This window comes from Poeciliopsis prolifica, unplaced genomic scaffold (assembly GCF_027474105.1).
Source record: "Poeciliopsis prolifica strain line A6 unplaced genomic scaffold, Auburn_PproV2 SCAFFOLD035, whole genome shotgun sequence".
NCBI lineage: Eukaryota > Metazoa > Chordata > Actinopteri > Cyprinodontiformes > Poeciliidae > Poeciliopsis > Poeciliopsis prolifica.
This window is the reverse complement of record NW_026562410.1, coordinates 5730849-5756255: the sequence shown is the minus strand read 5'-3', so window position 1 is coordinate 5756255 and position 25407 is coordinate 5730849. Positions and strand designations below refer to the sequence as shown.

The 25407-nt window shown below is 42.0% G+C and overlaps 2 protein-coding genes across 3 annotated transcripts in view; one reads left to right on the top strand and one right to left on the bottom strand.

Annotated features, from left to right (window-relative positions):
- The window catches only part of LOC129374108 (membrane-associated phosphatidylinositol transfer protein 2-like), a 75736-nt gene extending 64888 nt beyond the window's left edge, over nucleotides 1-10848 (top strand). The window contains exons 17-28 of one of the 2 annotated variants that reach the window (XM_055052304.1): nucleotides 410-580; nucleotides 677-817; nucleotides 1173-1334; nucleotides 1420-1677; nucleotides 2076-2224; nucleotides 2726-2842; nucleotides 3088-3204; nucleotides 3279-3427; nucleotides 4271-4420; nucleotides 4502-4685; nucleotides 5033-5161; nucleotides 5642-10848. In XM_055052304.1, coding sequence (XP_054908279.1) covers nucleotides 410-580; nucleotides 677-817; nucleotides 1173-1334; nucleotides 1420-1677; nucleotides 2076-2224; nucleotides 2726-2842; nucleotides 3088-3204; nucleotides 3279-3427; nucleotides 4271-4420; nucleotides 4502-4685; nucleotides 5033-5161; nucleotides 5642-5980 — 2066 coding nt within the window. In that variant the 3' untranslated portion in view covers nucleotides 5981-10848. The remainder of the gene's footprint in view (nucleotides 1-409; nucleotides 581-676; nucleotides 818-1172; nucleotides 1335-1419; nucleotides 1678-2075; nucleotides 2225-2725; nucleotides 2843-3087; nucleotides 3205-3278; nucleotides 3428-4270; nucleotides 4421-4501; nucleotides 4686-5032; nucleotides 5162-5641) is intronic. The other variant, XM_055052305.1, reaches the window with a different exon arrangement.
- Nucleotides 10849-11204: 356 nt separating this feature from the next.
- Nucleotides 11205-24927, bottom strand: LOC129374109 (kinesin-like protein KIF2A). Its single transcript, XM_055052307.1, is given in 22 exon segments — nucleotides 11205-13039; nucleotides 13697-13832; nucleotides 13970-14071; nucleotides 14694-14838; nucleotides 15697-15780; nucleotides 16631-16698; nucleotides 16776-16886; nucleotides 17896-18100; nucleotides 18185-18327; nucleotides 18411-18502; nucleotides 18580-18643; nucleotides 19145-19235; nucleotides 19478-19640; nucleotides 20179-20233; nucleotides 20390-20485; nucleotides 20861-20961; nucleotides 21852-21915; nucleotides 21917-21972; nucleotides 22555-22609; nucleotides 22865-22984; nucleotides 23846-23940; nucleotides 24776-24927. Coding segments are annotated over 22 exon segments (2193 nt in total). The 5' UTR covers nucleotides 24837-24927; the 3' UTR covers nucleotides 11205-12953.
- Nucleotides 24928-25407: the final 480 nt, after the last annotated feature.

The following is a 25407-nucleotide window of genomic DNA, read 5'->3' as shown; positions in this document are numbered from 1 at the left end:
TACAATTTTTTGAAAATTGATGTTGGCCCTAATTTGGTGTCGCGATATATAAATAGTACAAAACAAACATGACAAATTAGCAAACAGGTATAAGATAACAAGAAACCAATCAGATAAGAGAAGAAAATAACAACAATAAGGTAAAAATGAATAAGAAAGGAGGAAAACATCAAAATGGATGCATTTAATAATCATAACCAAGTTATGATTATTAACTTGGCTATGAATCAAAACACCAACATTATTTCTATGTTATTATTTCTACTGTGCCTTTTCCCACATTCCTCTGTAAACTGACAACCCGTTCATTCATAAACTATAAAGCTCAAATAGGACGTTCTGTAAATATAAATAAATGAAAGAGTGGATAAAGGAGCAGCAGCCTGTTCTGTGTTCTGCCCGGCTGCAGTGTCCGCCCTACGTCCAGCCTGTCAGCAGGTCTACAACCTGTTCCACCCGGCCGACCCGTCCGCCTCCCGCCTGGAGCCGCTCCTGGACAAGAGGTTCCACCTGCTGCCCCCCTTCAGCATCCCTCGCTACCAGCGCTTCCCTCTGGGGGACGGACACTCGGCCCTGTTAGGTGGGACTGCGGACACACGCGTCCTGCCGCCGATCTCCGCCGTTCCCTTTAAACACCAGGAGGTCACCTGTTCCTTTTCTCTCTCCGGGTCTTTAGTGGACACCGTCCAGAGTCACCCGCAGCTGCTGATGGAGTCCGGCGGCGGGCCGTCCCAGCGTTGCCATGACAGCCCCGCCAGCGAGACGTCCATCCTGGTTCCGGTGCTGAACTCTCAGAGCTCTTTGGTCCATGGTGACGGTATGTTTCCAGTCCGGCTGGTCTTTGTTTTGGTTCAGAAATGTTGAAGCGAGCGTCTGCTTACAGGTTAACTTGTAGTTGAACTCTTTTCTTATCTTTATTTGGAATAAAAAGCCCGATCAACTGGCCTGAGAGAGGAAAGGCAGTAAAACTTGCCCAATCTCAAAAATATCTCAGCAGTTTTAATTTTCCTTTTTTCCTTTTTAAACCATCAACATGTGAATTTTTTTTAAAACCATCTAGTCAGTTTCTTTCTTGTTTTTGCTTCCCTCTTGTTCCTGTCCTGCAGCTCCCTCTTGTGGCCGTTGTGTTATTGTTCGCAGCAGACTCCTGACTCTCTTCTCTGTCTCCACAGCCGACACTCTTCAGTCTCATCTACATGCTGATGGTCTGTGTCCGGCCTCCACATCGCCGGGGGTCCCCCACCTCCGCTGCAGCCGCAGGGCCAGCGAGGCCAGCCTGGCCAGCCAGGTGTCGGGCCTGGCCGACTCCTACACAGCCACCAACATCGCCACCAGTAAGTCTGCCGGATCGACCGCAGCGTTGGCCCGGGATGTGCGCACACGCTGACCCTGTTGTTCGTTCGTCCCCCCCGCCTCCAGCAGTCAAAAGCCCCTCTAAGAGGCCCAGCCTGCTGTCGCAGCTGCCGCTGCCGCACGGTCGATTCGCCTCTCGGAGCGCGACCATTCGCTTGCACAACAAAATCCGTCGGGTGTTCCCGAGAGCTAACGGTGTGGAGTCTGAGCCGAGCTCAGACCCTAGCTCTGACATGACCTCTGACCTCACCGATGTCACGTCTGACATCACAGACCTCAGCTCGGTGCCCCCGTCACCCAGGCTGCTGAAGAACATAGAGCAAGGTACCCTGGCAGCTGGCAGTGAGTGAGCGGCGCTGCAGGACCGTAGGACCTCTCCTCGTTCCCTGAGCTTCGCCCATCTTCCGCTCTGTCTTCCTCTGTCGTCCTGGAACCAAACCCTGACCCTTCTTGTAGGCGTCCAGGAAGTCTGGCTTAGTAGAATGAAATAAAATGACTCGCCTGACGTTTCCTTTGACACCTTCCCGCAAGTTTGCCTTTCGAACCCTCCGAGTGCGACGCTGCTCACTTCCTGTTTTCATCCTTAGAGCCTCTCAGTTGAAGCCTTCGCCGTGGTTTAGACGTAGAGCCCGTCTGAGCTCTTCACCTCTTCCCGAGGAGGAACCTGACCGTGAACATGAGCCAACATTAAGCGCTGATTGTGTCTCTCTGCTCCTGACTAGTTGCGTCGCGGTGGTGGGGCAGTAAGCGCATGGACTACGCTCTGTACTGTCCCGACGCTCTGACGGCGTTCCCCACTGTGGCTCTGCCGCATCTCTTCCACGCCTCCTACTGGGAGTCCACAGATGTCGTCTCATTCCTTCTCAGACAGGTTTGTGCGTCACTCAACCCAGAGCAGGAATTAGAACAAACTTAGAATCCAGAGAAGCTCCTATTAGAGAAACTAACTCATTACCTCAGACCAACATTTAGCATTGATTGATATCATTTGGCAGCAAACAGACAAAATCTACACGGATTTGATAAGATAATATTTAGTCCAGATCTACGCTGCATCAGGCCTGATTCAGGCTAACACTCCTAGCACGTATTTCTTCTTCACAAAGTTCATAGTGATGTGACATCTTTCTGCTCCAGGTAAGGTAACTGTTGAGGGCCGGTATCTGAGCTGACCCTTTATCCTTTAACCTTTGTTTAATGTAAGTCCAGATTGGTTGGTCGTGGAGGCTAAAGCTAAGGGCTTACCACAGAGCAGCTAAGGTGAAAACCACCATGTTGCAGCATCCTGCAGTACATGAGCAAATGAAAAAGGGGAAATTTCCAAATTCCTCTTGAACATTTTCTTTACACCAGTCCTGTTTTGCCTCTGCAGGTTATGAGACATGAGAACTCCAGTATTTTGGAGCTGGACGGTAAAGAAGTGTCAGAGTTCACGCCCTCCAAACCTCGGGAGAAATGGGTTCGCAAGAGGACACACGTGAAAATACGAGTGAGTGTGTTTGGAGTTGTTTCCTCGGAGCAACGCTTGAGAAAGAAAAAAAAAAAAATCAGCTGCAGACTCAGATCTGAGCTCCCCGAAGGAGTTTTTTCACTTTCATAAAATGCTTTGTTGAAACAGTTGCCCTCAAGCAAGCGATCATTTGCCCTTTCATGCTTTGTACTGGTGACGGTCAAAGGAGCATGTTTCACGCCGAACACGGCCGTCTACTGAAACCCGGTCTCTGCTTCCGTCAGAACGTGACGGCCAACCACCGCGTGAACGACGCCGTCTTCACGGAGGACGGAGTGCAGACGGTGACGGGGCGCTTCATGTACGGACCTCTGGACATGGTCACTCTCACCGGGGAAAAGGTGAACCGAGGAGGCGGCGAGTCGTCGCGGCGCCGGTGAGAAACTGACGCTTTCCCACTCGTTTCCTCCTGCAGATTGACATCCACATCATGACCCAGCCCCCGTCCGGGGAGTGGGTCTACTTCGACACGGAGCTCACCAACAGCAGCGGACGCGTCTCCTACGTCATCCCGGCACAGAAGCGACTGGGCATCGGGGTGTATCCTGTCAAAATGGTGGTCAGGTGTGTGAACTCGCCACTCCCAGTAGCTGTGAAAAAGCATTTCTGAGGCGTTTGAGTTCATCTGTTTATTTAATCAGGTTGACTCAAGTTTTAATTAATTGATTATATTGTATTTTAAAACTATGAAGCCACAAAAAAAATGTACGTTTTCACTTCACCGCTGAATTATTGGATAGCGATAGATGACCCCAACAAACAAAAAGGTGTATCTTTTTTTTTTCATTTTTATTTAGCTTATTTAGCCATCAGATTGGTGCAGAGTGCTGATGCGCCCAGTCCGCTTAGAACAGGAGAAAATGTCTTCTAGTAAATGGAAAAATCTGCCATTCATACCAAGAGATTATTGATTTAAAACAAGCTCCTAAGGTTTGCTGAAAATGTTGTTTTATTTCAAGTGTAATATGATATTTTCACTAATAACTAGACCAAAAATTTGTTTTGCGGTGTCCAGAAATCAAAAACTTTTGCAAGATTATATTTTACAAATATAATCTTTGTGTGATACGCCAGGTTGTGAATCGTCGTTAAAAAGTCTTAAACGTATGAATCTAAAAATAAAGCTCTTAAATGACCTTGGACTAATTTGAAAAAAGTAAGCCAGCCTTAAACATGTCAACATCAGGTCTTAAATTTTCAAAAGGTCTGAAAAAGTCTTAAATGTGACTGTCTGCAGATGTATATATTTGGAAAAAATATATATATACATATATATTGTATATTTAGATGTAAATGTCCAAAGCATGCCAGTGTGATTGTGGCAAGAAAATAAGTTTTCATGTATCCCAGTTGGATCTGCTAACTCTTGCTGGTATCTGCTTCTTCCCCCTGCCGTGTCTCTAACAGAGGCGATCACACGTTTGCAGACAGTTACCTCACCGTCGTACCCAAAGGGACAGAATTTGTCGTTTTCAGCATCGACGGCTCGTTTGCTGCCAGTGTGTCTATAATGGGAAGTGACCCCAAGGTCCGGGCCGGAGCCGTGGATGTGGTGAGGTACGGGTAAACGGCACGACGACCGGCAGGCCGTCGGGCCGTCCGGATCCGCTGACCGCCCCTGCGTCCGCTTCCGTCCAGGTACTGGCAGGACCTGGGCTACCTGATCGTGTACGTGACGGGTCGGCCCGACATGCAGAAGCAGCGTGTGGTGGCCTGGCTCTCCCAGCACAACTTCCCTCACGGCGTGGTGTCCTTCTGCGACGGCCTCGTTCACGACCCGCTCAGACACAAGGCCAACTTCCTCAGATGTCTCATCAGTGAGGTGAGGCGGGCGGAAATCCATAGAGCTCGGTTTCCTGTTCGTTCCCTCCTCGCTTTGTTCCCTCACCGTGTCCTGCTGGGCTCAAGCAGTTTTCACGCAGAAAAAGCTCAAATTTTTCTACTAAAGAAACACTTTTAACGCCTTTTAAAGGAGTACTGTAAAATATTTCTTCTAATTTATAAAACGTACTGAGTTTGTTTGTTTTTGTCTTTTAGTGCATTTCTCATGTTGCACAAAAAATGGGCAGAATGAGCCAGTTAGTTTTCTTTTTTTTTTTTTTCAAACTAAACACACGTATAAAGTTCTTTTCCGTGTCCTTTAAAACTTGCTCTCACTGCTCGGCTCAGGCCCACATGAGGATCTTTGCTGCCTACGGCTCCACCAAGGACATCTCCGTGTACTCGTCCGTCGGCCTGCCTCCGTCTCAGATCTACATCGTGGGAAGACCAACGAAGAAGATGCAGCACCAGTGCCAGGTACGGAATGGACCCGACTTACTGACGCCCTGCAGGAGCAACCAGCAGAAAACTCAGAGCGTCGGTGTTTAAGTTAGTCATAAAGTAATGGTGCAATATGTAATAATAAAACATCAATATTGCAGCATTGTGTATGTTTAGCAGTTGCAGCTACATTGCGTAATCACATTTTATTCGTAATCCCATTGTCATTAGACACTGCGGAGGTAAATCTTCATTTTAGAAATAATAATGTAATAATGTATGTAATGAAGGATCACATGATGCTTCTAATAACCATCATGTTGTGGCTCCAATACGCATTTAAATGGAAAAAACATAAAACTCTATAATAACACAGGTGGAAAACTTCTCATCCAGGGAGTTTGTATTTCAGTGTTTTCCCATGTTGATTTGTGACAGAAATGAGTTTTTTTTTTAAACCCTACTGTCATGGTGAAGCATTCGTTCATGAACTTGACCGTCTGACCTCTCCTGCAGTTCATCCCAGACGGCTACGCGTCCCACCTGTCCCAGCTCCAGTACAACCAAAGGTCTCGGCCGGCCAAGTCCACCTCCACCCGCATGGTCCTGAGGAAGGGCAGCTTCGCCCTGGGGGCGGCCGGAGGGGATTTCCTCCGCAAACGCAACCACATCTTCCGCACCATCTCCTCCCAGCAGCCAGGGATCTCCGGCTCCGGCAGCCAGCCGGTACGGACCGAGCGCACGCTGAGCCAGTGCGAAGGGGAGCGGGAGCGCTCGTTCGCCGCCACAACCCAGAGGAGCATGAGCATAGCGGCGGGTTGCTGGGGTCGCGGCAATAAGGAGGGCCCCAAGTGAAGTTTGCGCAGGGAGCCAAAGACGCTCCGTGATCTCTGGACGGGACAAAGACGGACGGGTCGGAGGGAGGCAGAGATCAAAATGTTCTGTAGCATGGTCCTCTTACCGTCAGACTTTCATAGGATGCATCATGTAAAAAGAAAATGAAATATTATAAGCCTTAAATGAATCTGGTCCTGGCATCATCCTCATGAGCTCAGGACTGTTTCATCCTCAATCAAACACAAGTCTGAGGCCAATAGGTGTCTGGCTTTTCCAATGGAAGATTCTTCTTCAACATTTAGTAAAAAAAAAAAACACTAAATGTTTAATTAGCAAGTTAAAGCTAAGTATTTAGCTTCATCTTGTTAATTACATACTTAGGAAGCTGAATATTAATGTCAACTACTTCAGAAAGAGTTAGCAAACTCTAAATTAAGCTAGCTAACTAGATGTAGCTAGAAGCTAAATCTTTTGTTTCAAGTGAAAATAAGCTATTAATGAGCATTTATGGCTGCGTTTCTTTCATTTGGTAATGGCGAGCCGTTGTGGGCGAAGGTCAGATGGAAAACGCTGGAAAACTCATAGAGCTTGTAAGCTAACACAGTTAGCGTGTCCAGTTAGCGACAATTAGCAAATCCAGTTTTTGGAGCCTGACTGAAATCTGACCCAGTTCTGACTTCTGAGATAAAAGTCAAACCAAAACTCTCTGCTTTTATACACACTAAAAGAAAAATAAAAGGTTTAACTTGGAAGTCTGGTTAATGGAGCAGAGGCGGCGCTCTGCGACTTTGTCGTGTCTAGTCCAAGTTCCAGAACAGGATTGTTTATCATCTTTAGTTGTTTTTTTTTTTTCAGTACACATTACAGGAGAGCTGTAGTTGTTATTCCGCCCTTTTCCTTTCAGCGTGGCCTCTTGGCCACTCAAGGCCTTAAATCCCACAACACTCTGACTCTACAGCGAGAACAGGAAGCAGAAAAACAGGGCATGCAGCATTAAGCACCAACTGAACTCTGTACAGTCCACAGCAACTATCCCTTTATATAACCATCTGCTTGCAATGCCTCAGGCCAGCCTGCTGGCGGCGCTCTGGAGTCAGACAGACAGCGTTTCCAAGCTTTGTGTTTCCACTTTACGGACTCGGTAAAGTGCTGATTGAGGACGACGACACGTGAAGCAGGAATTTCATGCGGTTTTTATTGCACCAAAATGGCCGAAAAATGCACGGAAGTGTTTCAGCCTGAATGTTTCGTGGTGCGTTTAGGGGTTAATGTTGAGGTTGGGAGGGTACGCCTTGTACCTCACCTTCGCCCAAGACGAAGTATTATGGGTTTTGCTGCTTCTCTTCTACTTAACTGTAGATCTTCATGCAAAATGGACTTTGGAAAAGAAGACATTTTATGTCTTCTTTTCCTCATCATCAAGGAAGAAACAGACGATGAGTTAAAGGAAGGCTTTGTAGATTATTAGGTTTTAGGACAACAGTCAGGTGCCTGAATGGAGACTAAAATCAGCTCCGTTTGGGGTGGAGGTTCAACTCGCTTTAAACCTTAAAAATGTCCTGAGCACAACTTGTGCTTCCATTTTAAGTGACGGTGGAGCTGCAAGCAGAATGTTTTCAGTGGAAACTGCAGGAGCGTTTGCAGTCTGCTGCAGAAAACTTGCACAAATGTAAGAAATAAGCAGTGGGGGGATAAAAAACAGCAAGACAGTTTGTAGAAATATAGAAAAAAGTGGTTTAAAAGGAGTGAAAACTTAAGTCAATGCAAAAAGAATTCCAGCTAAGAGTTTCAGATGCTGTTACAAAACACTGCTTATAAAGCTAAACTATAAGCTATAAAGCTCATAGTGCAGTCAGAGCAGAATGTAACTATAATTTCAGCTAATATACTACACTTTATAAATATGTTTCACAATATTAAGACACTCATTTAATTTGCAAACAGAATTATTTAAGCTAAAATGCAAGAGCCAGCTCAAATATTTAAGATAGCATGTAAGCTACCACTGTTATGCTGACATGGAGTAATTCTCCATTCAGAATGACAAGTCCAATGTAAAAGCTAAAATTAGCCAAACTGCTAATGCTAGCTAAAACGCTCTCAATAGCAAGTGGGCTATCGCCAACACACTAACATTAGCTCACTCCTTTCAGTCTGTTAGGTTTAGCTTTTAAATGAAAGTGTGCTAAAATGCTATGTTGTTAAAGAGGGCTAGCTCTAGCAGGTTGATGTGACAGCTTTACCTAACATGTTGGCTAACATTAGCTTAATTCACTCAGTAAATCAAATGAGCTAAAAGGCTAATGTTTGCTTCAGTGCTATTATTATACTCTAGGATGTTGTGTAAACTTAACTTTGTCCATTCGGGAAGTTAACTTTCGTTTTTAGTAGAAATTTGGTAAAAATGTAATCTTATTAAATGCTAATATAATCACATTGACTCATGCTAGCATGTTGGATAACATTGACTTAATCCATTAAGTAAGGTAGGATAACGTTAGTTATTAGGTCAAAATTAGCAAAAGAGTTCATGTTAGCAACGGCGCTATTTATTTTAGCGTATGATTAAGATTATTCAATGACTTAAAAATTACATTTGCCAGCTGTAGCCACAGCTTTTTAACAACTTGTTTCAGTCTTTTCAATATTTTATAATTTAACAGATCAACTGCTGTATCACTGTTTTGCAGTAATGACCCTTTGAAATATTTCCTTTTCACCCTCGCTTAGACTGGAAGCGCATTCAAGACACAGGAGTTTAAAAATGAGCAGAAAAACAGGGCTGGATTCCAGTTCAATTCATATAATCTGGATTGAATTGGATTAGCTGACTAGAGTCCTTCCCTTCAGCCTGTGGGAGTTTTTGGAAGCTCTTGTCTGTTTCCACTCTGTGTGACCAACAATGTCTTCATCAAACGACAAAAGCCAAAATCAATCTCTAATACTGTAGTGAATCAACTATTTAACCTCATTGTTTCTTTTTGCACTAGGTAACAGTTGTTGTTTATGTCACTGTCTTTGCTTGCTGTGTGTGTTTTTGCGTAGAAAGGAAAAGAAGGTCTGTGTGATGAACGTGCCAAACTGTGGCTGCAGATGAAAACGGGAAGATTCAGGAATTTTGAAAATGCGGCTCAGTGCAGCCAAAATCAGACGCCGACTCTGAGGCGTTTGTGTGGCTAATCTTTTGCGGTCCTCAGGACGACGTTTCCAATGATGCTTTCAAAGTGCAGTTCCAGAAGTTTACATCCCCACATCATGAATATAGGGCTTGTAATCATTTAACTGAACCATTTTTGTTTCCCATGATTGAATTATCACACCAAATACAATTGTTGAAATCTGTTTTACAAACTTCTGCATTTTCGTTCCAGAGTGGATATGAATATGCAATTTCAGCCGAATGTGTACATGAGCACATAAAAAAAAAAACACAAAAACACAATGTATAACTAAAACTATCTTTATTACGATTGGTGGCTTTTTCTTTCAAACTACTTGAAAATTTTTGAAATAAATTAAAAATAGCATTTTTTAAAAACTAAATTGGAAGAAAAATTACACTAACTCATACTTTATATTTATAAGTGACCATTCATTGACACATTGATTTGTTAATTAAGATCATTCTCAGGCAAATATATGATCATTTCAGCGACAGTGCAGTAATTTTAGACCTGTTGTTCTGACAAGACATTCGGCAGTAAGATTTGTAAAAGAATAAATCAGAAAACAACACGAGCTTCTTAATGATGTGGATTATGCATGGGCCGTTTAGCAATGTCACAGTGTAGCAAAGTCTAAAAAAAGTTGGTATTGGCCGATATTAGTCCTGTTTTTTTTAGCATATCGGTATTGGCCCAATCGGTATCGGACAATATTGTATTGGTCCGATAAATAAAACTGGCTCGATATTGACAACCGATATTTACTTCTATCTTGGGGAGGACGGGAAGATGTTGGTCATTTGTATTTGTTTGGCCAAGTGATGCAGGATTGTTAAAAGCTTGACTGAAGAAGAGCCGTAGTGATAAAGTCTGTGGTGTAGTAGTTGCTCTTTTTCCCCCAAGGTGTCAAAAGGGTAGTTAAATACATTTATAATATATATAACATTGTTAAATATTCATTATTAGCTATTTTAATGTTGGCATCGGCCCAAATTGTTAAATCAGTGCAATCAGTGTATAAATGATTGAAACCTTTCATGCTGTGAGAATCTCATACTGAGCCATGGCTACTGTAGCTCCGTTAGCATCCCCTCTGTTTACCTCTACATTTCATCAACCCAGACTGATGATGAACGTTTGTTCTGCCACACATTTCAGATTTAATAATCCCCCCTTGGCTGCTGAGCCGGATCAGAGTGTTGGTTCATGATGGATGTGTCTGTAAATACTGTAAAAACGTACATGTAGAACCTCAGTTTTAGTTACGCGTCACAATGTTGTTCTGGAAATTTCAGGTAAAAATATATTTGAAATATGTAGCATTTTTGTCTGACCGTTTGGCTCTCATTAAGCCCGGAAGGTTTCCGAATTTCTATGTTTTTTTTCCTGTGCATTGTTCTCGTTCTGGTTCCACCAGAGGTCAAAGTTTACCGCCCACCTGCACACGCCTCTTTGTATTCGAACCTGCTGTTGGCCTGTGCTGCATCTCCAGCATTTTATAGGATTTCATGAAACAGTTTTTCAGCCTGGAGTGTTTTACAGAAAACCTTTGACTTATAACCACAGACTGCTTTTACCAGTCACAAGTACGCGCATGGAAACCCATAAAGAACTGTTTAGCAATCTGCTGCATGTCCTCTGTCAAATTGGAACCATTTAATAACAACATTAGTATTAATAATACAGCAATTATGTTCAACGTTTCTCCATTCCTCAATAAAATGTTGATATGGGGAAAAAAAAAAAAGTGTCGCTTTTGGATTAAATTGAGATTTACACAATATTTTGTGCTTCCACTCAGATTTGTTGTTTGGGAAGAGTTAAAATGTGCTTCATTTGGGCTTTTGAATAAAACTTCTCACGTCATTCACTCAAGCAGGAGACACACCAAGAGACTGTTTCCTTTAAAAAACCTGTTCAAAGATTTCTCCAGCATTTTGTCAAGAAAATATAATTATTCTTGGAGCAAAAAGAACTGTTCATGTGCGGCATTTTACTTCAGATGGGAACAATAGTTTATTAGCTCCCACACATTAAAAGGCATTTTTACGTAAAGTTAAAAAAACAAAAGGGATACATACAATAAACAAGAAGTCTTTTTATTATTATTATTATTTTGGCAAAAGAAAAACTTGTTTTCAGAAATGTCCTGCAGGTGGCGTCTGTGATCACAGCGCCCCCTCTGGCTTAGTTAAGGTCAGTTTAGTTTCAGTCAAACCTTGTGACGCAGCGTGTCGTCACAAACACAGCGGCTCATTTTCCGCACCACGTCAGCGTGGTGAGTGGTGAGATGAGGGAGGAGCAGGAAATCCTGCACATATTGCACAAAATGGCAAAACGCGGTTTATAAAATTGGCCAAAAACAACAGTTTGACAGTAACAGTAGTAAAGATAAGCTATGATTGACCATATAAAAAATTTTCTCAAAAGGAAAAACGTATTCACATGTAATTGTTCTTGACGTATGAGCACAAATCCTATGGAGGGCAGAGTTGGAATTAATTGGCTTCCCAGCGTCACAGGACCGTCAAATAAGCGGGATGAAGAGGAAACCTGCCCCTTTATAAATGATAAGCGACGTTCACCAGGCGCCGCCTTGCGTTCAAAACGTATATCGCAGCCAGTGACGCTAAACAAACAACAAATGGCGATTAATTTGTAACTCCGCCCCCTGGAGCTAAATCAGACCTTTAAAGTCGAGCACTGATCTACAATAGTTTTACAGCACAGAAAATTTGTGCCATATTAATTTCTTCATAAAGTTAATTGTTTCCTTTTAACGTCATGTTAATAAGATTGTGATTCAATGAGGCTGCTTAAAAATCCTTTTAAGCAGCTTTTAAGTGTACTTTTCAAATTTGCTGTCCTGATGTTCTAATCTTAAATGTGTATGAAATTAACTGTAAGCAGAAATTCATCGTAATTACCTTACAGACTAACAAGATAACTGGAGCATTAGATTGCAACACTTTGGGTTATTTTAGGTTGTTCTGTGCAGTCAATAGCAAAGTGTGAGGCAAAGCAATAAAGTTTTGATTGGATTATTAACATACATAGCGCAGGAAAAAGGTCCTTCTCCTGGCAGCAAATTGAGATTTTATTTGAAAGTCTGATCTTTACATGCAACAGCAAGAATGATAAAACCCTGTGGAGAAATGTGCAAAACAATTGCATAATTTTTGTCTTTCGAGAGAGCCACACCTCCCTGTAAACTTTAAAAAATATCTATCTATCTATCTATCTATCTATCTATCTATCTATCTATCTATCTATCTATCTATCTATCTATCTATCTATCTATCTATCTATCTATCTATCTATCTATCTATCTTAAAACTAGTGAATATCAGGGCTCGATTAGTAATGCCTGATTTTGCTCAACCAGCCTTCAGGTGGCAGAAGGCTGGCTTTGTAATTGTCTTTTTGCGTCGCTGAAGGTTCAGATATCTTCATTGGATATCGACACGAGAGGGTGGAGTTACTATTTCACCGTTGCCAAGCATCACCAGGTGAATACTGAACGCTTTGATGTTTTACTTTCTCGTAACCAGATGTTAAACAGGAAGTGGCGCTAAATAAACAGCAGGTTCCACATTTGATGGAACCGTTTATTAGATGCCAGGTGACACTGGAAAGCGCGTGCATTAATTCCAAATCGGCCTTCCATACAAACCTTGTTGAAACACTGAACGGCGGGGATGGAAGAGCACGTCTGCTCTTTTGTTTAACAGGACGGATGAATGAGCAGGAATTAAATGCATGACCAGCAGAGGGGTCAAAAGGTTTCTCAGTTTGTTCCTGTGTACAGCAATGTCATCATGGCGCCTTCAGAGCGCTCGAGGCCTCTTGGGGGTTATCTGTTTGCTCGCTTGTTCTTCTTCTTGGAGAGCACAGCGGAAAGACTTGACTTTATCTGAAAGGAGGAATAAAGTCATGAATTTTAAGAGTTACACAGTTTAAAATGGGTTTAAAAAAATCCCACAGAATTAGAATGAAAACATTTATGGAAGCTGTATAGGAACCTTTTTGTTGCCAAGATTATCAGGTGTTGTTGATTTTTGGCTTCATTACTATGCAAAACGTAAACTTTTAAATGTAGACTTTAAACTTAGACTTTTTTTTTTACTTAGGCTGCTAGAAATCTAGAATTTTTTTTCTTTATATACACATTTATCAGTGTTTTATTTTTGGCAGCTTAGTGCGACCTACTGGGAGATTAAGCTCAGAAAATGTCTAGAAAATAAAAACAAAGAAATTTCTGAGTTTGAAAATTTGCAAGAAATTTTTTTTTTCATTTTGAGATTCTTATATAAATTTTTTGTAAAAAAAAATACTTTTTATTCTGTCATTTAGAGATATTTTCAACTATTTAAACTCACTCAGAAGACAAAGAATAGAATTAGATCGAACAGATCTACCCCTATGGATTAGGTACATTATAACTGTTGCCTGATCTTGAATTTGTTTCAATATCGGTACCAATGCAGATATTAATCTCAGGCCGGCGAGTCTCAAACTTGGCGTGCGACAAACTGTGTTTAATAACAGCAACGCTGACGTTGCGTTTTACCCCTCAGCTCGGTGAGAATGTCGATCTTCTGGTCCAGGATTTGCTCCAGCTGGGTTGCATAAGACTCGACGTCGTAGTCCACCTCCTCCGTCATCTCTAGGAGAACCTTCTCGTCTTCCAGCCAGCGGATCGACTCCTGGCAACAGCAAACTGCACTGTGACACTCTGCTGACATCTACAGGTAAGGCTCAGCAATTACATGAAAATCCTAACATTTATCCTCTCTTTTCTCACAGAAAAACATCAAAGCTCTGCGCGCCTGCACTGCTGTACCTGGAACACGGCCCGGTGGTCCTCCAGCACCTGCTCCTCCATCTCCACCAGCTGAGAAACAACTTCATGGAAGGTGAAGAGCTGTGGAGAAACTTCTTCCTCCTAAAAACAAACAGGGAACAGACCTTTCTGTCTCGCATAAAATCACTTTGGTCATTCAGACCAACATAAAGTCTGACTTAACTTCAGACAGTGGGAAAAAAACCTTATTTTTATTCGGTGTGTAAAAATATGTGGTTTCGACTGAAAATAACATTTTTGCATTTCATCACAAAACTGCAGTTTGGATATCCAAAACGTTCGAGAATTTTACCCAGAAATCAAGCATTTCCCAAACCTGGAAAACACCAAAGTGAAATTCAAGCATTTTCAAATTCACCTCTGAGTTCTAATGTGTCCAAAAGAGACAAAACACTTAAACTTAAAATATAACATGAAGCATTGCAAATAGTTTCCAGATGTATTTGATCATATAGATTTTAATCTCCATGTTACTGTACTGAGTTTGTTATATATAGTTATATATGTTATATAGAGTTATATGTACACCGACTGTTTGACAAAATTTTATTTATACTGTTTTACGTTTTTCTTTTTTTTTTACGGTGTGTAATCTGAATCTATTTTCCTCATGCTTCAGATCCAAAGACTTTTATTTTTAACTACTGTCTCTACTTTCCTGGTTTCTTCTTCTTCTTCTGTGGTTTGCAACATTTTTGCTTACGTTCTGTTCACAGAGCAGCTTGAGGTCGTCTCTCTGCGGGGAGCTGCCGACCCCCCACTGGGCCTCCAGGACTTCCAGCTGGGTGATGTGCCCCTCCTGGTGGCAGTCCAGAGCTGCTGCAGGGTCCGCCGTCAGCTGCTTCATCCTGACAACAGGAGGAAAATGGGGGAGTTCAAGGCACAGGTAAGGAGGCGAGGTTCGGAAATAAATCAGTTAAATCACTTTGCACAAAATAACATCATGCAAGTTTAAAACAGATTTTAAAAATATGTTTTTTTCCACTCTTTAAGAGACCCAAAAGAAGCATCTCAGTAACTGCAACTGATCTGCAACGATTTGACTGAGATAGCTAAACAGAAAATCATGCCGCACTTTTCAGATTTAGCTCCATGATCCATTTCCAGCCAGCTCTATTGCCGCCATGTTTCACTATCAGGATCTTGTTGTTGCTATAGTGCTTGTGAAAAGCGTCTTCTTTCACAAGAAAATGTCTCTAATTAACAGAATAAACATTAAAGCTTGACGAAAGGGAGCAAGGACACGTTGTCAAGGCGATTAGGTAAATTACTGACGTTTCAACATTTTGGACCAGCTCTGAATCACATTCAGCTTTCGGTCACTAAACACATCATTTATGAGTAGTTTGGGTTTAAAAGTGGTAGGAAAATATAAAATCTGGTTAAAGAAAGAGTGAAAAAAGAAACAACTAACAGTTTGTAAATGGCAGACCCTTTGTTTAGGACACCTGTCTCCAAGGTATCAACTATAGAAACTATTAGATATTATAGCGGGGCTGAGTCTCTCCTCAGTGAACCAGTTTTATTGCCACGTTGAGTTGATTTCTTAAATAACAGCAGCAGCCTGTTCAGATGTGTGGTCATGACGGCGTCATGTCTGCCGGTTCCCTTGGACAGAGATGACAGATGTGTCATCTCTGTCCAAGAGATGACACATTCTTTGGGGGAAATGTTTTGCATGACGTAAACGAGTGCAGCGATCGTACTCATAAGTGGGTGAGAGCTCCGAGCGGCCGCCTCCGCTCTGAGAGAAGGGAATGTCCGACGGACTGATGCCAAACTCCTTCACCCTGCAGACAGAAGAGGTCGAGGTGAGAGGTCAGACGTGTTTAGTGTGTTTGCATATTGACAGCAGATGTTCAATATTTCAGGCTGTGGACAGACAGACGTCTGGTGGCTTGTTGTGAATGTGTGAAATAGTCGGGAAGAAATTACATTTACATGAGTCGCTTTTTGGGGGAAAAAAAATAATTTTCTGCTCTATTTTTACCAAGTAAGATTTAAGCAAGCGTTTTTTAACCAATAATTCACTAAACACACACCTGCAGTTTTTGGTAAAGTTTTCATTTTTACATATTTTCATTTTCATTCATACTGTGCAGATGTGTTTATATGGTTGTATTTTATGAATTTGTGATCAACTGATGAACAATTGTACACTTGTACTATGTTGTAATTTTTTCTGCTTCACATTGGGCTTTGGCCCTGTTTGGCACTGTTGTTAATATTTTTCTTAATATTCTTAATTTGCATTTTTAATTGTGCAAAATAAAATAAACGACATTAAGTTATATATTGACAGGAATTGATTTGGAAAAGTGTTTGGTTTGCCTGATTTTTTAAAATTATTTTACAATTACATAAATTGTTTTCATTTTGGTTTTTGATACATCAAAATCTCCACATAACTTTATATTCTGATATATTGATGTAATTTTTCAAAATGAAATAACTGATGTTTTGACTTGCTCAAATTTTTTTCTAGCTACTTTTTACTTTTACCTCAGTAAAAATATGAACTTGTGCTACTTTTACTCAAGTCTAATTTTTGGCTGCTCCAGCCGCCTCTGCTCTGTGACGCAGTTTTCTAAAAATCTCGTCACAAAACATAAAAAACATTTGAGATGAAACTCATTTTACCTGTTGGCATATCTCAGAGTGTTTAATGTGTTTTCACAGGAGGCCATCCCAGGGGAAATGGTTGCTATCTGGAGACAGAGAATCATGATGTTGCTGTGCTTGTTTGCAGCAGCGAGCGCAGTGTCCTTTGCTCCTGATGCCTCACCATGCATGTTCTTGAATTTTCTCCGATGAAGGAGTCTCTGAGGACTTGGGTCAGTTTGCTGGCTCTGAACGGAGTGTGAGGTTTGTTTCTGCCGAGGGCGCGGATGCATTCCTGCAGCAGGAGACCAGGAAACCCAAATTCATTCAAAATGATTTAGCATGTAACTACATACACTGAAGAAGAATCTAGTAAGCATGGCATGCTGGTGACTTTCTGCTTCAGTTTACATATTGTCTCTTTTTTAAGTCCACATTAGCTTAGCTTTATTTTTATGTATTCATGTTTGATTAATTTCACAGGCTTTAACCAGCCCAGACAAGATTAACAGGGGAGGGCTTCGGCTTATTTTGGGGGGGCAAAATGAATCTACGTAGCTGAAGATAAACAACATCAGCAGTCAGCGCCCCCCAGGGGTTGGTTAAAACCAGGCCTGGTTTTAACATGTTATAAAAATGTAATTTATTGCTATTTTTTTACATAAAAAGGTTCCGGTCAGAACCTTTGTATTAGCCCATTTTGGTAATCCTTTAAATTTGATGCATAAGCAACAAATCTTTGCTCATTGGGAGTTCATTTTTGCTTCAAAAAGCAATTTGGAAAACGCTATTGCTGTGTTCAAGTTATGCTAAACGGAGTTCGCCTGTCAGTGGAGCTTTTCAGGCCTAACGTAGCATCTCAGTGCAAAACATGTAGCAGCAGCAATGCTAAAGTCAACGTCTTCATTTCCAAAGAATATTTTCAAAGTTCCACAAAAGCTAAATGGGTATAATAGCACTGCACCTATCAGATGGGTGAAAAATCTAAGTACATTTATAAAAAGAATGATTTAATATATGAAGCAAATAAATAATAAGTAATAAAAAACATTGTTCCTTGGTAAAATGTCATTGTTCATATCAAACTGCCCCTGAAATAAACCCAATTCTAACGTAATTAAAAATGTTTCTATTTGATAGACATTGCAGATGATGCTGCAACATTTCCATTAAATGTGCTCAGAGGAACCTGAATACCAGCATGTCAGTGACACAAAGCGGCCCTCCATATGAGGCCGGTCTGCTCTGGCTCTGTTAGAGCTAATCAGGTTAGCCAGCGGCGTCTGGAGCCGCGGCTCGCTGACCTTCAGCGCCAGCAGGCTCTTGTTGATCTCGGCTCCTTCCAGTCGGGTCTGCCGGTCGGCGCTGGACGTGTCCGCCCCTCTCTCGTTACCCGCCAGGTCAATGAGCGAGAACTTCCCGTGCATCTTCCCCCGCCGCCGCAGGATGATCTGGAACACGGCGTGGCTCCGAGAAGAGTGAGCGTTCGCTGAGGTCTGACCCGAAGTCCTGGAAATCCAAACTGTCGGTCAGATATTTTCCAAACAAACTACTGCAACATTTGGCTCAGAGTTAAACTCCTCTGGCGTTCACCTGCAGCTGTTTCCCATTTCGATGAGCTTGAGGACGTCCTCGGTGCATTTCACCTCCCTCTCCTGCAGCCCGACCACCTGCACCTGCTGCTTCCCATCCTCCAGGACCCGCAGCTTGGCTTTGCGATTTAGCAGGTCGAACACCTTTAAACACATGCAGTTACTGTGTAATTAAGCCGCTCCGCTGACCTGGGTCCAATCAGCTCTTTGGTTGTTGAGACGCTGACCTTTCCGCTGTAAATCTCAAAAAATGTGGCAAAAACTTGCAGATCCAACTTCTTATAAACGGGTTTCTTCAACATGAGAAAAACATCTCTGGCTGCCGTGAGAACGAAAAATGAAACCCAGTTAATTCGAAGAAATGTTTAAGGCAGCAGTGAAACAGGAGAAACTGACCCGACAGAGCATAGATGCCCTTTGAGCAGTCCTGGTTCTTCCCAGAAAAGTCTCCTCCCATTGTCTGAAATCACACACAGTTCAACAGGAATGAAAAACATGAGAGGAAAATTGTTGCGAATGGGGCTGAAATGATTAATCGGATCAATCATGACGGATCAGATAATCGTCAACTAGTTTAGTCATTGAGTAATCATAAAATTTATCATATAGGCTTTTTTAAAAAGGCGATTTGCTGGAAGAACACAGTCACTCAGAGCAGTGATTAAGTTCTAAACCAAAACTGCAAAAAAAAATTATATTTTGCATTTAACATACAAAAAATCCTGGCCCTGAATGTTTTCCACCCTAAACTCGTAAAGTGGCATCTTTTAATGTATTTCTATTAATGTATTTCTATTTTAATAAGAAATCGACAGAATGTGCCAACTTTTTCTATCTGATTAATTGTTGCAGTTATTAATCGATTAATAACCAGAATAATTGATTAATCTTTGGAATAATTGATAGATTAACCAATGACTAAAACAATGTCGTTATTTCAGGTTCACATGAAAGCTCTCACATGTGTTTTTCCACTTCCTGTTTGTCCGTAGGCAAAGCAGGTGGCCATCCCTCTCTCAAAAATGGTCTCTACCAGAGGCTGGGCCGTAAACCTGCAGCAGGGAAGAATGTGTTAGCAGCAAAATAAATACAAACGTGAGATGTACCGACTTCTCTGTTGACCTGAATTGGAAAATATTCCAATGATTGGTAAATCTCAGAACTCTGGCTTTTTTCTGGCCAGCGAACGCACCACACTTGTTCTAACTCTTATTGTTCTAGCTATTACTTAAATATTTCCAAGGAATGTAAATATCATGCCCGGCTATGAAAAAACAGAAAAACCTGGACACACCTGTAAACCATTTCATTGGTGGAACTCTTGTCGAAGGCGTAGTCGAATCGGAACGTCTGGTTCTCCAGGAAGCGGGTCAGGTCCACTTTCTGCTTGGGCTCGTGGACCATCACCACGTCCTTACTGGGAATGGTGATCACATCCAGATCCTTCACTGATAACTCTGAGGAGGGAGCACATGCTTGGATGGAGCAAGCGTTTCAACCACACGTACATTTAACAAATCCTTGTTTATTTTTGTGTTAAGTATGAATGAGGATTGAAATAATAAATGTCCCATTTACAACATCAGTCAGAAGTGAAACAATGAGCATATTGTTGTTGCAGTAGCAAAGATTATTGTTGTTTTTCTTTTTTAAATAAAAGCAACATTGGTTCATGTTTCATTTTCAATATTGTGATTTTTAAGCTGCACCATTTTTACTCATTATTATCCTACCATGTGAATCTCACAGCAGGACATTATGCCTGTTATCTAGGATGAGTATTTCACTAAAAACTTTCATTTCTTTGTCCAGAGCTTTTTCCCTATAGAATGCTGTATCCATGGCAACATCTGCTTCCTTTTGTATGTTAAATCACGTGTGAGCTTCACTGTTGGTTTGAAGCTCAGCTACAGCACAAGGCTTTAACTATGAACTCAGGCACCATAACAATCAGTTGATTATGAGGACAAGACGGTCTGAACTCGCTCATCTTACCTTTTTTATTTAGGGGTCGAGCGCGAACACACACACAGATCCTGTGCTCCTCAATCTGAAACAGAAAAATCATCCTTCGTTGTTCCTTGAAATCATTTTCATTCTTGAATCTATTTTGTCCTTTAGAACTACTCCACCGCCTCTTTTCCTCTGCTCGTCCTGCAGCATCTCCTGCTGTCCCTGTCTAACCTGTGTGGTGTTTCTGACTCACAGCATCGTTGGAGGTTAAAGGTCTGTAGTCCAGGCTGGCCCTGAAGTCTCTGATCATGCACATGATCTCATAGTTGGGTAGATTGACATCGACTTCCTGCAGTGAAACAGAAAAACGACAACAAAGAAATCAACAAGTCTTATTGCCATAAAAAATGTTTTTTGTTGGGGTTTTTTGTTGTATTTTTACTTTGCAATGGTTTTTGAACATCAGGACTAGTGGACTCTGATTTGCTTTCCATTTCAAGTAGATTTTATTTAAAACAGCCCACTTGTTTTATCAGTCCTGATTCTGTGTCTAGAGGACAACAGACTGAAAATAAGGAATGGATTTGTTTAAACCAGTAACACAAAAAGAATGCTTCCTTCACAAATGATCTTCCTCCATGCTGCACTTCTCTATAATCAACAATATAAAGATGTGTAATCAACACACAGTGAATGCGTGTGTGTGTGTGTGTTCTGTCCTCACCTGCGCCCTCTTCTCTCTGAGCTCTTGCTGCTGCAGACGTCTCTTCTCTCGTTGCTCCTGCAGTTTCTCCACTTCTTTCACGCAGTTGGATTTCCTTCGTGCTGAAAACGACAAATCAATGAATTTCATTTTATTTAAACCCTTATTATTTAATTTAATCTTTATTTAAAGGGCAGTATTATGTATTTTCCAGGCACATATGCAATAATTATAGCACATTGTAAGTCTGCTTACAAAGAGAACCTGGTTGAACCAGGTGCAGATGCACAGTTCAACCAAGTGTTTGCCAATAGCACCGTAAGTTGTTACAAAAATATAATTTATAAACAAATGGGCCTCTGTCTCTTTAAGAAGCTCCTGCTATTTCTAAAACCCCGTCTGCAGGAAGTCACCACAACATGGCTTCTCTATTAACCCTTTAAAAATGTTTTTACCAGCGTTTCACTGAGAAGCAGCTCGTACAATGAGCTCATCAGATGTTCAGTTCAACCAAGTGTTTGCTAATTGCTGCTGGCTAGTCTGAAGGAGCTGAGTGGGGGAGGAGCTTTGTCCTTGAAGGCGTTGCTCAGTCCCCTCCACGCGCTTTGCACAGCTGAATGTTTGCCATGGGAGATTAAACGTTTCCTCAAACATGCATAAAAGAATCAAAGCAAAACTCCAGCTATGATTTTGATTATATAATCACAATATAACATGATGTGCAGCTCAAAAAAGTCAATTTCACATTATCCAGGTAAATTGATTAAAAAGCTGCAAGAGCTGCATCTTGATGAGTTTCTCTTTGTATCCACGTTTGTTGTCCAAACAGCCCCAACAGGAACTGAAACAAGCGCTGCAGTATGACTCCACCAGCAGTGAAAGAGGCTTTGACTAGATGAAGCCCAGCTGTCTGGGACTGGGAGCATGACATCACTGGATGGGACCGCATCAGAACACAACAACAGAGGGGCTGGACGCACCACTCAGAACCAAAACTGACCAAGCGCGTTACCGTTCTGCTGCTGCATCAGAGTCTCCTTCACTGCAGGCTGAGGGGTGATGGAGGGCGGGGGGGGGTTCTGCAGGCTGGCTGTGCTGGCTGGGACGGGCCCGGGTCGTTCCCACCGCTGCAGCTGCAGAGCAGAGCGTTGGAACTTTAACATGATACCAAAGAGCAACAACCCGAGATATTCTAGCATTTCAATCAGATGGATGAAATAAAAGTACATACAACAATCCAATCAGAGTGACTGGATTAAAAGATTTTATACCTGATCAACAATTATCAGTGACTAGGCAAATCCCACCATTTTTCCTGCTCAGTAAACAAAGCATGCATTAGCATAAACAGGTTGTAGCTAACAGGTAAAACTGCAAAGCCGCAATGGAAACACTGGTCGTTGATCATGAGTCACATGATCAACAACCAGATGTTCCTACTGGAAAAAACAACGAAGAAGACGACAACAACAGGAAGTAGCTGGAACTCACCTGTTCACAAAAATATATCATCACAGACAGCCACATTTTTGATTTCGCCAGAAGCTCAGGAATTTACAAAATCATACATCAGGGAGTCAAATTTCCACTGTCTCCATCTTCCATAAGCAGACATTTGTCTCTAACTTCACCAGGAAGTGTGCAGTAACAGCATAGTGTCCATATTTCTTTATCAACAGTGGGAGTATTCAAAATGGATAGCGGGTCAAACATACCTCTGTTCTCCCGTGGAGCATTTTCAGGTTTAGGTATTGCTGTGATCCGTCGGGTCTAAAAATGTAACAAAAGTCAAACGTTCAATAAAACAAAGAAAAAAAAAACACCCATGAAGTCGTACACATCTGCCATTCTGTCATCAAGTTTAAACTCTAAGAAAATTAATCTTTTCTTAGTTTAAAATAATGAATCTGTCATAAGTCGTATTAAATAGTTGCAGTGGCAGGATTTATTTTAAAATTCCACACATTAACCTAAAAACAGGACATTTCTACTTGATAACAGTCTGTTGTAGAGCGAAGAGCAGACCTTGGGGACTTTGCTGGCTTTAGTGATGCTAGACGGAGGAAGAGGAGCCTCGGGACTCTGAGGTATTTCTTCATCAGGAACGACGTCCGGATTCAAAGCGAAGATGCTCTCCAGGTCGATCTGAGGAACACAAGACGACCACAAGCTGTTTATCTGTGTAAGAACTGAAATAAAACCACAACGGTGTAATTACAACGAGTTTGGTTGTGGGGGATGGGAGCAGCTCTAACCCAGAACATTTATGATCCTCTGTGGCACATAATATTTTATACTGTCAAGTTTAAAAGGTGTATTTTCACACATGACTTATTTGTTTTCTTTATTTCCAAAAGCTGCTCTTCCTGTTTCAGCGATAATTTCAATAATGTTGTTTAACATATAAAATATACCAAACCCTCATTTCATTTACACAGATCAATAAGTTGTTGTGTGTTATCATTTAATAATAGGTGTTAAATAATAATAATAATAGATAATAAATATTCATCACATCGAAAGAATCCGAGCTAACTGTGTTTAGGGTACTTTACCTTTCAGCTTGTATTAAGTGCTCAAAGCACAATGTATTTGAAATAGAGAAAAACAAATCTCTAAAAGATGTTCTCGCTAAGTTTTTTGGCGTTTAGCAACTAAAATAATTTTGGGAATTCTAACTGACCTAAACCAGGAAAAGTTCATCCTGATTTAAATTCAGGCAGTGAGAGAAAAAAGTGTTTGTGTGAAAATATCTGGTCCCAACTTTAAATAATGTTTCCCAATTTAGGCTTTTAAACAAATGTTATATTACACTCTATTACAAAACTGCACAGCTTGTACATGAAACACTTTCAAGGACTTTTATATAGAGATTGCATTCCATATAATGCGATTTCTGAAATTAACGCATTGTCAGGGATTTGAAGCGCCCTGACTTCAGTGCATTTTAGATGATAAATTTGACTTATTGGGATAAAGCACAACTCAGAGCAGTGGCAGGTGTACCTCCTTCCCCTTGGTGTCCCCGTTCTCGATCCACTCCACCGTCACGCTCTCGTTGTCCTCGTGTAAGGACGTGACCATGGCCTGGTGTATTCGCCCTGCGGTGAGGATGCAGACACAGGTAAATTCTGATGCATGACTGCAGACGCTGCTGGATCCTTAAAGTCAAATCCAAACTAAACCAGCCCCCACAGCCATGTTCAGGTTTTTTTTTTTACAAGCTTTTCTTTTTGTTGTTTTTGATTGGCAAAAATAAGTTAAATCAAAGTGTTTCAGGATGTAATTTTACTATGAAAACCATCATGAAGCCAATGGGTGTGGCTGATGTGACTTTTCCCTGTCAGTCAACTAATTTGTTGTTCATGCTAATCAGCTGCTTGAAGCTAAAATCATCATAAGGGAGACAGTAGTGAGGCCAAACCCAGCAGGGATCAGCTGTTTCTGTGTTTTTCCTTTAATGAGGTATAATGAAGTCAGAGGGGAGAGGCCCGTCCATCCATCCTCCAGCCCAGCACTCAAAGGCCACAGCTGGATGCTGCAGTGCAGGCAGGTGGATGAATACACCCCGTCCCACCCCGGACGCTTTAATGCCGTGACGCAGAGGCAACGGGGCAGGTGTTCATGCCGTTGACAGCCGGACAGCCGCGCAGGTGGCCGGACCCGCCCGTCCGGCCCGCCGGCCGGCTGGCTGTCGGTCTGCTGCCCCGCAGGCCTCCCGGCTTCAGACCAACATGCGACAGTACGGGGCGGAACAGCCGTGTGTTTACAGGCTTCTCCGCTTCACACCGCGCAGCTTTTTATCGCTACGGACCCGAAGAAAGTGTTCATGTGACCATTAGCTAGCAAAGCAGCCGTCGGCGCGGCTCGCGCCTCTCCTCCGGACCAGCCGGATGGAGCGGAGTGCGCGCGCGCGCTGCCGGGCAGGCCACGTACCGTCGCTTCGCTTTATTTCCACGTAAATGCCCACGAATATCTTCCCGAAAATCCCGGCCATTTCTCCCCCGTGTCGTGCTCGCCTCGTCGCCCAGTCCACTTTGCGCGGTGCTGCGGAGACTGAGAGGTCACTGGCGGAGAGGAGAGGCAGCGGAGAGGAGAGGAGCTGGTGCGCATGCGCGCATCTCTAGCCAAACCTCCAGCATCCTCTGTTAGTCCTCACCTGCATTTCATTTTAAAGTACTTCAAATTGCTACTTAATACTTTTTGTTCTGGGGTAAAACTACTACAAAAATTGTAGTCAAGTAAGAGTTGTTCAACATATTTTTGTTTGGATAAAATTAAAAAGTAGCCAGCCAAGAAAATGCTCAAGCAAGAGTAAAACTAAAGTACTTGGTAAATAGGCTACACAATATAAATCAGTCAATATCAAGAAATGATATAGTTAGATGAAATAAATATGAAACGTTTTTGGTATTTTACAGACCAAAATGAAAATAATCCATAGAAATAACATAATTACAAAATAACAAAATACAATATGATAAAAAGAAACATTTCCAAATGCATTACTTTCAATATAAAACTAACAGAAACTGCAGATTTGTGTCTGGTGAACCTTTGGGTTAAAA